General features: G+C 47.0%; 2 protein-coding genes across 2 annotated transcripts; both read left to right on the top strand.

Annotated features, from left to right (window-relative positions):
* Positions 1–4,288: 4,288 nt before the first annotated feature.
* Positions 4,289–5,479, top strand: LOC120107839. Its single transcript, XM_039121329.1, has one exon. The coding sequence runs from the start codon at positions 4,289–4,291 to the stop codon at positions 5,477–5,479; it is 1,191 nt and encodes a 396-aa protein (XP_038977257.1).
* An 8,132-nt stretch (positions 5,480–13,611) lies between these two features.
* Positions 13,612–15,831, top strand: LOC120107841 (cinnamoyl-CoA reductase 1-like). The gene is made up of 5 exons (XM_039121331.1): positions 13,612–13,829; positions 13,956–14,110; positions 14,237–14,425; positions 14,519–14,871; positions 15,475–15,831. Exons 1-5 carry the CDS (start codon positions 13,691–13,693, stop codon positions 15,614–15,616), a joined length of 978 nt encoding a protein of 325 aa, XP_038977259.1. The 5' UTR covers positions 13,612–13,690; the 3' UTR covers positions 15,617–15,831.
* The last annotated feature ends 1,514 nt before the right edge of the window (positions 15,832–17,345 follow it).

The raw sequence follows: 17,345 nt of genomic DNA, 5'->3' as shown, positions 1-17,345 counted from the left end.
AAGCCTCTTACTATCTATCAAGAGGCTTTATCGCAGACTGACGGCAAACAACCATATCTGTGATCTCGTGGATTAGTCCAAGTTGGGTTCTATCAATTACCTTAAGTAAGATTCGTCGTTTCGGTACTGAACTCCATACCGGTAACACGCTAGCACTGTGTTGATATGGTACGGTACAGTATAGAGTTTTTCTAATGTATCGAGTGTCGGTACGCCTTCTGTATCATATACCGATATCAAACTAGTTTTGGCAAGACCTTTTAGTTTGCCTATGTATATAGCCATGATACCCTACGTGGGCTATCAAGTATCCAGGTCTTGGCAAAAGCCTAATAATACTTGAAGCACCTCCCATGCCATGCACCTTCTTGGACATTATGGGGTGCATGTCAGATAGACGCGTCACCCAACCACATTAATTAATCCAATGTGAAAGTCCATGAGCCATAGCTACTGAGAAAGTCTATAAGTCACCAGGGCCCAAGATAATAACACAATGATTTAAATTTTTTTTGTGTGTTTTTTCTGCGTAAGGACATCAAGCAGGACAAGGGGTAGTCTCTCTTGCTTTTTAGACCATGACATCCAGTACCATGGACATGAATTTAATCATTCTGACGATTCAAAAATTCCATAGTTTTTGACCCCTGTAGTTGTTAATTCATGGGAATCACGAGTGGGCTGTCATGACATTATCTTCATGCTCTATGAATAATATTGAACCATCGATGGTCATGTTTGCATGAAATGGAGACTGGCTCAGTGAGCAAGCATTAGCTGTCAACTTCCAACGCATGCACGATTTCCTGGGCGAATCCAATTGGCAATTCATACAAAAAAATCACAAAAGGAACTGCTAATTACGTTTCGAGTACAAAAGGGGCGGTCTGCACTTAATGCAAGCTTTAACAAGGTCGACCGTTGGGAATGATGTTTCATGTGATAGTCATTGCTCAAATAAAAGAAAAAGAATAATGATGTATCGCTTTTTTTTTGTTTTTTTTTAAATGTCAGAATGCCTGTTATAAGTGTGAAAGTATGATGAAATTAAGCAAAAGGATGAAGAGAACCAGGGTTTTGGAAGTCTATGAATTCTACCACCTCAAATGTTTTAAGATGCTGAAAAGTTGCCATTTCAGATTGTTGTCCGATATACACCCGTGATTCTTTCTGCATTAACTTAAAAACTTTGATTCAGTCAATTAACAGGAAGAATTTATACTGTTAAGAACTCAAGAGCTGCAGGTTGTTGGTTCCTCAAACTTCTTCCCTCTTCCTCCCAATCTTTGTTTGTCGCCAACTTTAAATCTTGCCTCATGCTTGCGAACCCTTTCAAAAATTATGCTCAAATTCTATTCAAGCTTGCAAAGAGAGTAAAAAAATCTTTCTCCTTCACTAGTTTGAGAGAAACGACCTAGCATACACAAGCCCGATAGCTATACATGTTTATAGAAAAAACTAATTATACCGTATTTCAATCAACATTTAAGGAACCCTTTTTTTTTGGTTTTCAAGTGGAGAGGTCAATCCTCACTTCCACTCTATACCCATGTCATTCCTCAAGGGTCAATGCTAATTAGAATTAGACTTAGCATTTTTATCCAAATGATAAGAGGTGATACCATCCAAGTAAATACTAGATGATAACCTATTTATAATTGTTACGTTTTCATCTTTATATTCTATTTGATGATCATACTATCACTATATAGGCTTAAGAAGCATAGAAGGGTACATAATAAAACAACATGCAAGGAAACTATTATTCATTTCATTCTAGGTTTTGACATGTCCAAAGTCCATCAAAAGTCATATGGATTTTTATGATTCTTTTATCTGATGGATATATATATGTTACTAATCATGCAAATCTGATAACACACAGTTGGTTGGAGATGGATGCGGGCGGAATCAAACCCAAACCCGAACCCGAACCCGAACCCGAACCGGCCAGCCTTCCGCCCTCATTTTCCGCGCTCTGGCTCAACCCATTGGCATATCGTCGCCTCCCAATCTCCGAAGTTCGCCCGGCTCGTTTTCGCTATTCCCCTTCCCCCGTCTTTTTCCTCCGCCGGCGGCTCTAATGGCGTCGATGGCCATCTCCGCGCCCTTCGGCTTCGTGGCCGCCTCGCTCACCTCCGTCTCCCCTTCGCCGTCTTCTTGCAGGTAGCTCTCTAATCCCGCTCACCCTTGTTTTGATTTCCCAAGTTCGTTTTAGTAAATCGACTTTCCTTGATTTTGTTTTCCTCTCAGGAATTTGCTCAAATTCGCCCCCTCCGCTTCGCTCGACCGCCGGGGTGAGTTCCTCTCTGTTCCCTCCATCTCTAGTATGAGAGGAACTAAAATATAATGGACGATCGATTTCGGTACCTAGGTCGCTTAATTTATTAATGTATTGATTTCAACAAAAATTAACTTTTTTGATGCCAATCTATGAATTTCTGACAAGATATTGTCTTTAGTTCTACTTTCGGATAAGATTCGTACAATCAGTGTGAGTTGTTTGCAGATTATGTGTTTTGAAATAAATGGAGAAAATGGAACGGTAATTGATCTTGAGTTTGTTATCTGAATGTCATAGAAAAATTCTGTTAGTATTTGGCCGAGCTTCCTACTTCATAATTCTAAGTCTGGCATTAAAGTTTTGGGAATTAATAATCGATGAAAGAATAAGTGGGAAAGTTGTTGGTATGGGACCAAAGAAGTTATAGGAAGCTACTTAAATGAAATAAAGAAACAGGTTCTTTCCAACCACATTTGGTTTGATATCAGCATGATAAATTGATTATAGAATAGAGGACTTTTTTTTTATAAAAAAAATAAATGGATGAAAGAGTGATAGCAAGTGGCTGCTTCTGACTAAAATAGAGACAGATACACTAAAAAAAAGAGAGAGAGACTAAAATAGAGGCAGAGATGGACAAAGAGGAGACAAGAGAGAAGAGAAGAGTTGGAATAAGGGAAGAATGATAGAACAGTCTCTCCTGCTCTTATTTATGACCAAACTAGCATTATAGAATTGATAACACTTACTTTGGATGAGCTTTCTGATGCAATAAGGATGTAGTTACCTATGATAAAAGATATGTAAACTAAATGTCTCAAAAAAAGTCTCAATGTTAAGAGGTAAGAAGGCTATGACTCTTGAAGATGTTCTACTTAGCTTTTTTTTATAATTAAAAGAAATACAGATAAGAACGAGCAAAGTGTCAGATCTAGGACTCTTTCTAGCCTGCGTTGAGTTCCACTTTTTGAAAAGATAAGAGTAAAAGATGGAACAGTTTATCCCTTTTATGATAAGATAGGGAGGAAGGGGGCAGGGATGTTTTTTCCTCTCACTTATATACAAATTTGAAGCCCCATAGATTCCTGGATATGAGATGCGATAGTCATTCTCAAAGACGATCATAAGTTAGTAATGAATTCGAGCTTTGTGAATCCAACTTTCAACTAGACTAAAACTTTTTGTTGACATTAACAGAATTGGGCTCCTAGGTATATAAGAACTTTACCTTGCTGAGAAACAAAATAAACTTATCACTTTGAAAACTGAAGAGTTAGATTTAAGAAGTTTTCAAATCAGCCATTCTCTTCTTTCAAATCTGCATTCCACAAAATTACAGTCACGTATATACTAAAAAATTAAGAATGAAAACTAAAATTCAAGTCTCTTAAAATATATTTGGTTGTAGAAAATTTATCCCTAGGTTTATGAGCTTCAACTCAAGGAAGCACTAGAAGTGGGTGTAACCACTGTATTCATGAATTCAACAGCCCTTGCTTCTGATAGGCAATCCTTCATAAAAGTTATAACTTGTTTTGATATCAAATTGGTGTTAAAGTAGAGTAAATAAGTCTTTCCAGAATGAGGAAGGCAGGGAGTTTTAAAATTCAATTGCTAGAAAAGAAAATAACTTAAATATTACCCAGTCTCTTTGATGAGTGCCCATTGACACATAAACATTTTTGCACTTAGGGGCCGTTTGGTTACCTACATTTGAGCCTCAAATGCTGCACTCTGGTTGGCTGGCGGATAGATGCAGATGTTTGATTGCATGTAACCGAGTCAGATGTAGGCAACTGAGTTGCACCTTAAGGCTGGCCTGGGCGAGGGGGCCACATGATGAGTGGGGCTTGCTGGCGCTAGGGTTCCGGCGAGGGGCGGCAGCTGGCGCGAGGGCCCTGGCGTGGAAGACCGGCAGCAAGCGAGAGGTGTGTAGGGAGCGAAGGGAGCTCAGCAGCATTAGACGGTGTTGGGAAAGCACTTTCAAACAACCGGTGGGCGGCCATGGTGACCCCGGGCACGGCGGTGCCAGGCGACCCGGGTAGGAGCCGACCCTCATACACTGCTCCTGGACAGGCCAAGACTACGCCGACGTGGTCGGAGGTGGCGAGAGGGGCAGTGCGTCGGCCGGAGGAACCCAGTCATCGTCTCACTGCGGGTGAACTGGAGGATCTACAACGGAGGTTCCCTCGGGTGGCGGTGGTCCCGGAGGAGCGGGTAGCGGCAGCCAGGAACCAATGGAGGGAAACGGCGGTGATTGCTAAGAGCCTGGGACGGAGAGTCTCCCCGGAGCTAGTGGCACGGGAGCTCAGAAGCAGGGGAAAGCTGAAGAATGAAGTTGAGGTATTACCTATGATGGAGGGCTTCGTCACCATCCGGTTTGCATCGGGCGACGACCGGGCGGCGGCGCTTGCTGCTGGGCCGTGGGTGGTGGCGGGGCAGCTCTTGGCAATGGAAAAATGGGTTCCCGATTTCATTCCGGGCACCCATTCGGTGAATCGAACGGTAGTCTGGGTCCGGCTGCCCGGGCTCCCTGTTGAGTACTGGGACATGGAGGCCATCAGGGTGATTGTGGCGGAGGTGGGGAACCCCCTGGAGCTCGACCGATTCTCCCATGAGAGGCGGCGCATCGGGTATGCCAGGGTCAAAGTTGAGATCAACGTCCGGCAACCACTGATCCCGGGGACCATTGTCCAGGGCGTGCAGGCGAGGTTCTGGCAGACCTTCGCCTATGAAGATCTGCCGGGGCTATGCTATCGCTGCGCCCGTTTGGACCACCTTGCCGGTGATTGTTGTTACCAGGCTCCGGGAACGCATTTGGGGACGGAGGCGGAGGGCCAAGGCGCGGAGACGGTAGGGCAGGGCGAGACTGCTAGTGGATCGGAAGCTCCCCCGCAGATGACTTTTGGTCCGTGGATGACGGTGCCTCGGCAAAGGCACTGGAGGAACACGGGCGCCCCGGGCGGTGTGAAGAAGACGATGGAGGCGGCCGAGTCGGCTCGGCGAGCAAGCTTGGTGAAGACGACCCCGGAGACGGTTGAGGTTGATCTGGCTGACTCTTCACCGGACACTGAGGGGTGGCGTAAGCCAAAGAAGGTCGCCCGGCGAGGGTCGCCGGGGAAGGGGTCGGGGCAACCGGAACCCGGCGTGGCGGAGGGAGTCCAGACGACTGAGCTGACTCGGCACCAGGACTGAGTGCCGGAATCGCCAACCAGACCCCAAGATCCAGGCCCAAGTCAGATTCGCGGGCCGAACATATCTCCAGGCCCACTGGACGTGGATCGGGCCTTTCATCGGGCCGAGGCGGGGCCTGTTTTGCTGAAACGGGCTCGTAGCCCAACCAAGAAATCGACTGGCACGGCCCGGCTGGCACGGTACCCTTCCGTGCCAAGCGTGCCGCGGCTGGTGATGGCAGGCCGGGGAGCTGACCGGCGGAGCTTCCGCAGCCGGAGTTTGTCGCCGGCGGTTGTGGGAGGAGTCCGGCCAACTAATGGGAAGGCCTTCGTTGCCGTGTTCGGTGGTACGGTGAAGGGGGGCCGCGACGTCAAGGCGGTGGATCGGCCGGGGAACTCAAGTTCGGCTTCTTCATCGGCGGCCGGCGGCAGGATCCCGGCGGAGCCTCCAGTGGATGGTTCGCTCTGCTCTGGAGGAGGGGAGAGCACGGTTACGGGAGACCACAGATCCTTGCCGGCCGACGGTGTGCAGTTGAAATCGGTCAGTCCGGATGATGGGGGAGGAGGCAACGCTGGCGGCTCGGCTCTTGCAGTGATTGCCAAACAAATGAGGGAGACTTTGTCAAAGAAGGTGGAGGATGGGTCGTCCACAGAGGAGAAGGGGCCACGGGTGGTGGATGGGTCACAGGCATCTGAGACTCCACCAAGCACTGTTCAGCTGTTTTTATGAAGGTCCTATTGTGGAATTGTAGGGGGGCGGGGAAGCCGTCCTTCAAACCGGCTTTCCAGAGATTGGTTAGTCTTCATGATCCCGAGATTTGTATCTTATTTGAGACAAGATTGTCGGGAGGTAGTTTGGAGCGGGTCAGACATGTTATCCCGAGATCTTGGGGTACCTATGCAGTGGAGGCGCAGGGGCTATCTGGAGGGATTATTGTGTTGTGGAGGATGGGGTCGTGCAACATTGATGTTTTCCACCAGTGTAGGCAGCAGGTGAATATAGTGATATCAGAGGGTAATGCTCCCCCATGGGTTTTACTTGCAGTATATGCTAGTACGGACTATAGGGAGAGGAGAGTGTTGTGGGAGGAGGCCACAAGCCTTATACAGCTGGGGCACCCGGTGTTGGTAGCAGGGGACTTTAATTGCATTGACAGTCCAGTGGAGAAGAGGGGCGGTAAGGCATTCACCAATAAAATTGAGGTCAGGGAATTTCAGAACTTTTTGATGTCTAATGGGCTAGCTGATCTTGGATTCACCGGCCCAAGATTTACATGGTGCAACAACCAGCAGGGTCAGGCCAGAGTTTGGGAGCGGCTCGATCGAGTATTTGCCTCGACTGGATGGATTCAGAGATTCTCAGATTACTGGGTGCGCCGTTTGCCTAGGATTGCCTCTGACCACAGCCCCATATTGGTGAGTACTTCACATTTTATTCAGTCTCATTCTCCATTTCGATTTGAGAAGGTATGGTTATCCTACCCGAGGTCGTGGGAGGTAGTGAGGGAGGCCTGGAGAACGCCTGTTCGTGGGAGTGCAATGTACAGGGTGTCTCGGAAGCTTGAGCTGACTAGACGCCGGTTGATTCGGTGGAATAAGGAGGAAGTGGGGAATCTTTTCAGAAGGGTGGAGGAAGTTGAAGCATCTATTACTAGGGCGCAGGCCCAAGAGGATAGTGGTGGAGGATTGTCGGAGGAGGACCAGGGGGAGCTTAGGGGACTCTTGGCCATGCACCATTCTCTACTCAAGCAGCAGGAGGTGTTCTGGAGACAGAAATCGAGGGTTCAGTGGATCCGAGAGGGAGATCGCAACACGAGATTTTTTCATCAGTCGACTATCATGCGGAGGCAGCAGAACAGGATTCGCAGGATCAGGGATAGTAGTGGGCAGGAGTCAGAGGATATGGAGGTTGTCAGGAGGACACTATTGCAGTTTTTTTCATGCCAGATGGACTGACACAGAGCGACTGGATGGTGATGGCTATGAGTGGGGATTGGTTCCAGAGGTGCAGATCACCGAGGGAGAGAATGCAGCTTTGAGCAGACCAGTATCAGATATGGAGATTCAGGAGGCCCTATGGTCTCTAGGGGAGGATAAGGCCCCAGGGCCGGATGGCTTTCCCCCACTTTTCTTTAGGAGGTATTGGCAGATCATTAGACAGGAGTTTCTACAGGCTGTTCAGCAGTTTTTTGCATCGGCTTCGATGCCTACGGAGTGGAGGCGGACTTTTATCACTTTGATCCCGAAGAGACATGATCCAGTAGAGCCGAGCCACTTTCGGCCTATTAGTTTGTGCACGACTTTGCACAAAGTAGTGGCCAAGGTACTGGTACAGAGGCTGAGAGTTGTTTTGCCCAGGATTATTTGTCAGGAGCAGGGAGCTTTTGTAGGGGGACGTTCGATTTCTGATAACGTCCTCTGTGCTCATGAGTTTATGACTGATCTGCAGAGTGCTCCCCGCTGCAGGAGTCTGATGGGGATCAAACTGGATATGGAGCGGGCGTATGACAGGATGAGGTGGGATTTTGTTAGGCGGTCCTTGGAGATGTTTGGATTCCACCCACAGTGGATTAGATGGATTCAAGGGTGCATTCTGGCACCATCTTTTGCATTATTGATAAATGGCTCCCCATCGCGGTATTTTGAGTCATCAGTGGGTCTGAGGCAGGGTTGTCCATTGTCACCACTCTTGTTCATCATCTGCTCGGACTTTTTGTCACGAGCACTCTGCCATGCAGCAGTGACACAGGAGATTGAGGCATACAGGCCGGCGAGGGGCGCGACAGGTATCTCACATTTACTTTTTGCGGATGATTTTTACTATTGACCCGCGCGACTCGGAGGTCAGCTCTGGCTATTAGTGGAATCCTGGAGGGATATTGTGGAGCTTCAGGTCAGATGGTCAACTTATCTAAGTCAGCCATCACCTTCAGCCCGAGGACTGATCCTAGGGTGAAGGCATCCATCATGAGCAGTTTGGGGATTGCCGAGCAGGAGGGGACCCTTAGATACCTCGGGGTCCCGATTACTGGTCGACGTCTACGGCAGGGGGAGTGCTCGTCCATGGAGGTGTGTATCAGACGGAGACTGGAGAGCTGGCAGGTGAGCACTCTTTCGATGATGGGCAGAGTTACCCTACTGAGGTCAGTTTTGAGCTCTATTCCTGTTTACTTACTGTCTAATACATTGGTACCGGTTTCTGTGCTCCGTAATCTGGAGAGGTTGTTCAGGAGTTTCTTATGGGGGCACCGTGGGGACAGAGGGGGCATCCACCTACTGGCTTGGGAGGCCATCTGTCAGCCAACCAGTCGGGGTGGGCTGGGAGTCCACTCTCTTTTGGAGCGTAGGGAGATACTGGCCACTAGGCTGGCAGTCAGATTTATTTTGGAGCCGGGAGGCATTTGGGCTTCCTTGCTGAGAGCGAAGTATGGTGACCCCATTACTTCGGATACATTCAGAGCCGGACGTGGATCTTCCTTTATTTGGAGAGAGATATGTACTCGTGCCCCGGGGGTGCTGCCTATGATCCGATGGAAGATCGGGGACGGTCGGACTATCAGTATCCTAGAGGATAGATGGCTATCGGAGGACAGATTGCAGGATTGGCCCACACTGATGGATCACAGGTGGCTGGAGGGGCGCACATTGAGTGCTTTGTTTGTCCAGGGGGAGCAGAGATGGGATGCAGACCTCGTTAGGCGGGTTTTTGATGATCAGCTGGCAGAGAGAGTGTTGGCCTTACCGATCCCGATGGGGATGGCAGTGGATAGGAGGATATGGAGCTTGTCCGGGAGGACGATAGTGAGCTCCCGCGACATAGCGCAGTGGAGAGGAGGAGTGGGGACCCGACACTTTGATGGTGCCTGGATCTGGAGACTACGTGTTCATCCACGCATCGCACTATTCCTGTGGAAGGTAGCATGGGGTTGCCTACCCACTAGGAGTCTTCTGATGCGACGGGGAGTACGGATAGCTGCAGATTGTGTTGTCTGTCCGGAGGTGGAGGAGTCTATCTATCATGTGCTAGTTGAGTGTCCACGGGCTGTTCAGATTTGGAGGTCTGCAGGGATCGCCTATGACCCGAGACAGAGATGGTCGTCCATAGCCGAGCTTATCCGTTTCCTGGAGTTCCCAGGGGCAGGACCCGGGGTGGAGGAGAGAGGGACTCGTGTTGCATATCTGGCTTACCACTCCTGGTTAGACAGGAATGTACGAGTCTTTGAGGGTCGCAGCTCGTCCCCGGGGGCGGTGGTGGCCAGGGCCTTTCTGCATGCAGAGGAGTATTTTAGCACTGCTGTTAGGTCACCTTCCAGGTTGGCCAGGGACATCTGGGGTACCCCGACCGCTCTTAGAGCGCCCTTCTGTTTCGTATCCTGGGTACCCCCACCCCCTGGTTTCCTGAAGGTGAATTTTGATGGTAGTTTGGCAGCTGACGGAAGTGGTGGAGGTGCAGGCTTCGTCATCCGTGATCATGATGCCAGGTTAGTGGCACTGGGGGGCAGCGGATCTTCGATGCATCGGTGGTTTGTGCGGAGCTCCGAGCCGCATGGGAGGGCATATCTTATGCGAGACGGATATTGCATGCCGACCAGGTTATTCTTGAAGGCGACTCAGCCACTGTGATTGATTGGATTAGGGGTCGAGGTCGTGCAGGTGAGGGTAGACCGTTACTCATGGATATTCGCGGACTTTTGCAGGCGTGTGGAACCCATCAGGCTACACATGTCTACAGGGAAGCGAATTGTGCAGCCGATTGGGTCGCTTCCTATGCGGCTCACCATTCTGGTGGTTTTACTGTGCGGGAGCCCGACACTGTGCCGGAGTCTCTTTTAGATTTACTTGCTTCTGATTTTGTAGGCCGTATTCATACCCGTAGGGTATGAGCCGCCGTTGCACCAAAAAAAAAAAAAAAAAAAAAAAAAAAAACATGTTTTGTAGGGAGAACTTTATGCTATTTCATTAATTTTTGTTGTTAAAAGTTTCTTTTTTTTGCAACATACTTCAATTTTAGTGAATGCAGAATTTAATTTTGGATTCTTTGGATTAGGTGCTTTAGATTTGACCGCGCTCTTATAGCTTTTCTAAAGTTAACTTTCAGCTTGCGCAAGTGCACTGAAGAATGCTATTCATTTCTCTCGAAGGCTGCCACATTATCCAAAGAATTAGAGAAAAGAATTGTATTTTTGCCCGTCAATTACAATGTACAAGAGTAGGCTTTATATAAAACTAGAAGGCCGACGAAGTTTGGTAAAACCAACGAAGTTTGGCACAATCAATCACAAATCAATTAAGGTGAAATTTGGTAAGGTCGACTAAGTTTGGCACAATCAGCTTTTATGGAGACCGACTATATTTAACACAATCAATTCACCTTAATTAATTTGTGATTGATTGTACCAAACTTAGTCGGCCTTACTAAACTTCATCAACCTTCTAATTCTATATAAAAGCTACTCCTGTGTATTGTAATTGATGAGCAGAAATACAATTCCATTTTCTAATTCTTCTTTTTCAACACCTAGTAGTCATAACACAAAGATAGGACTAAGAGCACAAAACTTCCACAGCATCATATTTTTAACCCAATCAACTTTGGTCCGGTTGATTCAAGAGAACTGTGCCTATGAAAAGCTCATTGATGCCGAGAGAACCATGCATATAACGGAGGGATTCGTGAGCCGGATATCCTTCGTTAACGGACTTTGTATGGTGGGGCCCTCCGTTAATACCTTGTATGGTGGGGCTTAGAGCGCAGTGCACGTGAGGACCGTGACATAAATAGGGTGCCGCCAAGTCTTTTTCTAATTAACTATGCATCACGCTTCTCGCGGGTGGGCCCGCGCGTGCGTATCCAATCAAGAAGAACAGGGACACGTGTATTCCAACAGGATTTGGTCGGTAAGGCAGAAACCCTCCGGCAATGTCCTGGCCACAGAACTACGCATCTTGATATCCAAGTATATCCACTATTATTTTTTTACATAAATATTTTTTAAAAAAATTAAATTTGTATATATATTTTCTTCAAATTTATATTTATTTCTGTATCCTTATAAAATCCTATGTTTTCACAAATACCCTTAATAAGTGATTCTTTTAACACCATTAATAAAAACCATATTTATTTTAATTAAAGTTAAAATAAAATTTTGAAATTACTTTTTTTTATCCTCCATCACTTATAAATATTTTTTTGCGCACCTATCCATTAAAAATATTTTAGTCATTTTAATTTAAAATTATTAATTTTTTAATTGTGTTAGATAGTGTGGGTACATATGAAAAAATAAAAATAAAAAAAGAAAAAAAAGTAAAAGAAGGATTTTACGAAAGTATATATATAAATATTAGTTTTGAAAATATACTCATACAAAATTTGATATTGAGAAGGATTTTTATGGAAGAAATTCAATAATAAACTATATTCCTTTGGGAGCAGCTCAACCATCCCTTTGGCTAGGACTTAAATTACGGGTGGCACTCACGATACCGGCACGGGAATTGTGCCCTTACAGAGTTACAGTGCGCTGTGGCTCTCCTCCTCCTGCCGTTTCTGTGGGGTCCGGCGACCGCCCCAACAACGCCCGATTGCTCCCCCTCCCTCCCGGACCACAGCCACAACCAGTTAAACTCCATGCCCACCGCTCGAGTGGCTGCTTTCCGCTAACACAAACCCACTCAGTCCCCACTTTCCCGTTGTCTCCATCCTTTGTTGGCGGACTGCTGTCGTTCTTTGCGGACGCCCGAGGGAATCACCTTTGGCCTCTTTTTTTTTTTTAACAGAAAAAATCGTCCCCTTGCTTCAGTTCTATCAAATATCTAGACTTCATTATCCTCACCCCATTGTCCCACCAACTAGGATTTAATATTGTCCGGAAACCCCTCAACTTGACCAAGTTTTTTTCGTAGATTGAATGAAGAAGAGCTGAACAAAACGAGCAACAAAGAAACAATGAAGAAATGACAACATCAAACACCCATGGAGTGCATGGAGGAGTGAAATTTCTGATTAAAGACCATCATGGCATGCTGGTTGTAGTGGAGGGTTGGCGCATTCTCAGCTTGACCGCTATTAGGGTGGAACTTTAGGCAACCTAGGAGTGCATCTTTTATGCAAGGAGAATTTTTGGAGTTGATAGAGTATACCTCAAGGAGGACTCCTCTACGGTGATTGACTGGATACGGGAAGTGGACTGTTACGGAGATGGACACTCGTTGATTGGTAAGGCTTGCCAACTGATTAGGGAGATAGAGTCATTGTAGGCAGTATATGTGTTTCGTGAGGCAAACAGAGCTGCAAATTAGATTGTCTCTTTTGTTGCTTGACACTTTGGAGTGTTTATTTGGAATAGGGTTGTTCGACTTGGTTGGTTGTACCTATTTGAGAGCTATCTCAGCTATATGAGATGCCCCCCCCCCCCCCCCCCCCCCCCCAACTAACCTCTTGTATTTGCTAGCTAAAGAGGAGGAATGACTCATCATCTCAACAATAATATAATCTCAGGATGCGTCCGAGTTCAACTACAAAGTCCCTTGCCCATTTGATTCCATCATCTTGTTCCTTGTCCCTTCGTACAAGGATTCCTCTATTCCCTTTAAACACTTTCCCAGCTATTTCTTTTTTTTCTTTTGTGGAGAAAGAACTTCTCCAATTATTCCATTTATGCAAAACTACACCTGACTTCGTGCCCCGACCTACTTTCTAAATTACATGAATTAAGTGTATTGCCCTCTTAAGAACTACTCCGAATTAAATCACGCATATCTAATCATTAGAGATGCAAATCCTAGTAGTGAAAGAGTCCAACCACTTAGGGCATTACTTGACGCTTCTTTTTTTTCCCTTCGGCTTTCCTTAACTTTTTCTTTATACAGCAAGCATTTCCCAGCTTCACCTACTCTTCTCCCGACATGGAGGTATTAACAGGCTTAACCTATCTTTAACACCAACCGCGGCCACCGCGTCTGTCTGATTGTCGACATTTCGAGATCCTCGGTTTGACCACCATTTCTCGGGCGGCATCCCATCCCACGTAGAGTGGCCATGGCTCCACCGTCTGTTGGTAGTAGTCACCTCACGGCTCACCACCTACTCCCTTGAACCGTGGCCACAAGTTTCTCTACAGCCCCAGATTATAAATCAGATGACCCCGCGAGCGCCTCTCATCCGGCTCCGCTCACCAACCCCACCAACTCTTATCTTCCTCCACTCATCTACCCAGCACTCCCCAGAATGACCGTCGTCGCTTCGACTCCCTCCGGCCACGGCCAGACCGTCTGCGTCACCGGCGCCGGTGGCTTCATTGCCTCTTGGCTCGTGAAGCTCCTCCTGGAGAAGGGCTACACCGTCAAGGGAACCGTCCGAAACCCAGGTACATGGATACAGCTGCGGGAGAACTTAACACCATAATTGTATTCTCGTTTTCGTTAATTTCTCCTCTCCTTAATTTCTTTATGCAAATATTTGGAGTGATCTTAATTTTCCCCACTTATTTTAGATGATCCGAAGAATGCGCATTTAAAAGCTCTGGAAGGGGCGAAGGAGAGGCTGATCCTCTGCAAGGCAGATCTTCTCGACTTTGACGCGCTGCGGGCGGCCATCGACGGCTGCCATGGCGTCTTCCACACCGCTTCCCCGGTCACCGACGACCCAGTTACGACTTATCCACCACTAAAACCCCTTCTTTCTAAAACTGGAGAAATTCCCAGTAGTAACTAATGGTTTGGATTCTATTGGTTTTTGGATGACTAAAATAAACGGCACCTAATCTAATTTCAGGAGAAAATGGTAGAGCCGGCGGTGAGGGGGACCAAGTATGTGATCAACGCCGCCGCCCATGCTGGCACCGTCCGCCGCGTGGTGTTCACCTCCTCGATCGGTGCCGTGACCATGGACCCGAACCGCGGCCCCGATGTGGTCGTCGACGAGTCGTGCTGGAGCGACCTCGAGTACTGCAAGAACACCAAGGTCGATCACCCGATCTTTAGGCATTCCTTCTGACTGCTTGGCGAATCGAATTAACTGAAGTAGTGCACCACCCCCTATGGCTTCTTGTTGCAGAATTGGTATTGCTACGGGAAGGCGGTGGCGGAGCAGGCGGCGTGGGAGACGGCGAAGGAGAGTGGGGTGGAGGTGGTGGTGGTGAACCCGGTGCTGGTGATTGGGCCGCTGCTGCAGGGGACGGTGAACGCGAGCACCGTGCACGTGATGAAGTACCTCGACGGCTCCGCCAAGAAGTACGCCAACGCGGTGCAGGCGTACGTGGACGTGCGGGACGTGGCTCTGGCGCACCTCCTGGTCTACGAGGCGCCCGGCGCCGCCGGCCGCTACCTCTGCGCCGAGAGCGTCCTCCACCGCGAGGACGTCGTCCGCCTCCTCGCCAAGCTCTTCCCCGAATACCCCGTCCCCACCAAGTAATTTATCTCGCTTGCCCTTTTACTTTTATATACTTTTTCCTGATATATTCCTCTCTCTCTCTCTCTCTCTCTCTCACGTCATCAACACGCAGCTGATTACGTCTATCCGTTTAAATGGTGGGAGAAATTCTTAATTGGAGCAGGTCCACCAGCTCAGCAGTGGACCGAACCAACCACACAGGAAGATAATTGAGGCGTGTCCTTTATGGTTGGACCTCGGTCTCCGTTGGACCTGGTCCACCCAATAATTTCACCCTCTATTTTGGTTGGTAAACGTCGCCTTCCTACGCGCATCTTATACGTCCAATTTTAGGGTCGGATGCGCGTCTAATTTTGGATTAGTTGGGCGACCAACGGCGTCTCCTCGGTTTAGTTGGTAGGATTTGGTGCTGTAGGTTCCACATATCACAAGTCTAATGTGGGGACGATTCTCGAGTGATTCCAATAGATTGAGACACAGTCCAAGAAATTTCTCAAGTACTCAATCATTTCGGAATTCGTAGATTGCTTCAACCACTCGTATCAATTTCCATGTTGTCCTCTTCACAAGAAATTCTTGCTCTTTTTTGTTGCTCACGGATCGAAACCATGGCATTGCAGGTGCTCCGACGAGGTAAATCCTCGAAAGCAGCCATACAAGTTCTCAAACCAGCGGCTCAAGGACCTTGGCCTCCCATTCACGCCAGTGACTCAGAGCCTCTATGAGACTGTAAAGAGCCTCAAGGAGAAAGGGCACCTCTAGATCATCTCTTGATGCTGCTTGCTTGCTACAGAGGAGTGTAGGCACATAAAACTCCAAGAAAACCCCCAACCTACTGCACTACAAATATGTAAAGAATGATGTTCTCTTACATCATCGTTGTTCCTTGTATTCCAACTAGTAGGTGCATCATGTTTCTAAAGCCCCCTCAAGAGTTCAAGCTTGGATTAAATGAAGATCAGATTTTTGTTTATTTATAGTTATTCAAAACTTTCAGAATCTTTTAACAGCCGCTGGCTAGAAATCAAAGCCTTTTGGATTCTTTGATTTTTCTGACACGGTCCATCAAATACCGTATGGGAAACTCATTAAAAAGAAATGCATACTACTTGACTTGACTTCAAAAAATTATTAGATGGATTAAGTCCAGTGGACCGGTCTAAATCCTGGTGCATGTGTTCAATGGATAACAGAATGAATTCTCACCCCTATTTTGATCTTGAAAAGTTTAGTAGTGACTATTAGACTGGTCTCCTAGACTTGGTTAATCTAATAATTTCTAACTTCTATAGCATCGTACGATCATAAAGGCCCCACATTGCCACCCAAAGCAAGGGTAAAAAATTTAGGCATCTGCACTTGCTACGTGTATATATATATATAAAGCACAACAGATTAGATGGGTGAGATTTCTGATTAAACTATCAATGCACTCCCAGGCTTTATGGTGTGCTCTATTTCTTCCCCTCTTTGGAGGGAAGAAGGTTGGAATCAATGTCCAGTGTAAAAGTTTTGCTTTATAAGAAGGTAATAGAATCTAGTACTATGGTTTTTGGGAAAAGAAGAAGAAGAAGAAGATCCCATTGAAAACAAGTAGGTCTATATCAGGTACACAATGATTCTCTCTATAAAAGGACTAGTTGTATCAGAAAGCTTGTTGCCTTTGTGTCAAACCATGCTTGCAGGCATCTGCATGAACCCTTTTTTTTCAGAGAACTTTTTTTGAGTTTAAGCATGCTAATTTATGCCTGCTAAACAAAGACACACACACACATTGACCTGGCGTGGGATTGCTAAATGTTAACAAAGACCCATGTAATTGGAGACTGGAAAAGATTTTCGTTCTCTCTCTGGTTTAGTGAGGACCAAAGATACTTGCCATTAGGTTGAGAGATATTCTTCCAAGGCTGATTAGTCTGGAGCAGGAAGCTTTTATTGGTGGGCACAGTATTTCCGACAATGTCCTAATAGCACAGGAGTTCATGTTTGATTTGGGTAGGACCTCGATTAAGAGGAGTTTGATGGGAGTCGAGGGCCTACGACAGGGTGCGTTGAGATTTTGTGCAGCAGTCTTTGCAGGGGTTTAGCTTTCATGAGACATGAATTCGGTGGATCATTGGTTGTGTTAGGGCTCCGTCATTCGCTATTCTGATGAATGGTACGCTATCTTATTTCTTCGAGCCCTCGGGAGGGTTGTGCCAGGGATGTTCCCTATCCCCCTGTTGTTTATTATTTGCACGGATGCACTATCTAGAGCCTTGTGTCATGTTGTGATCACTCAGGAGTTGGAGGCTTACAGGCCAGTGGTGGGAGCTACTCCGATTTCCATTTACTTTTTACTGATGACTGCTTGTTGCTAGCCCAGTCGTTGCGGCAGGATGCCTGAGTTATTAGTAGGATTCTTCGGGACTATTGTGTAGCATCAGGACAGCGGGTCAATTTTTTGAAGTCAGCTATTTGTTTCAGTCCGAAGACTAGACAAGCAGTGAGG

The sequence above is a fragment of the Phoenix dactylifera genome, unplaced genomic scaffold (genome assembly GCF_009389715.1).
Source record: "Phoenix dactylifera cultivar Barhee BC4 unplaced genomic scaffold, palm_55x_up_171113_PBpolish2nd_filt_p 001041F, whole genome shotgun sequence".
Lineage (NCBI taxonomy): Eukaryota > Viridiplantae > Streptophyta > Magnoliopsida > Arecales > Arecaceae > Phoenix > Phoenix dactylifera.
This window is presented reverse-complemented; position numbering and strand designations above follow the sequence as displayed.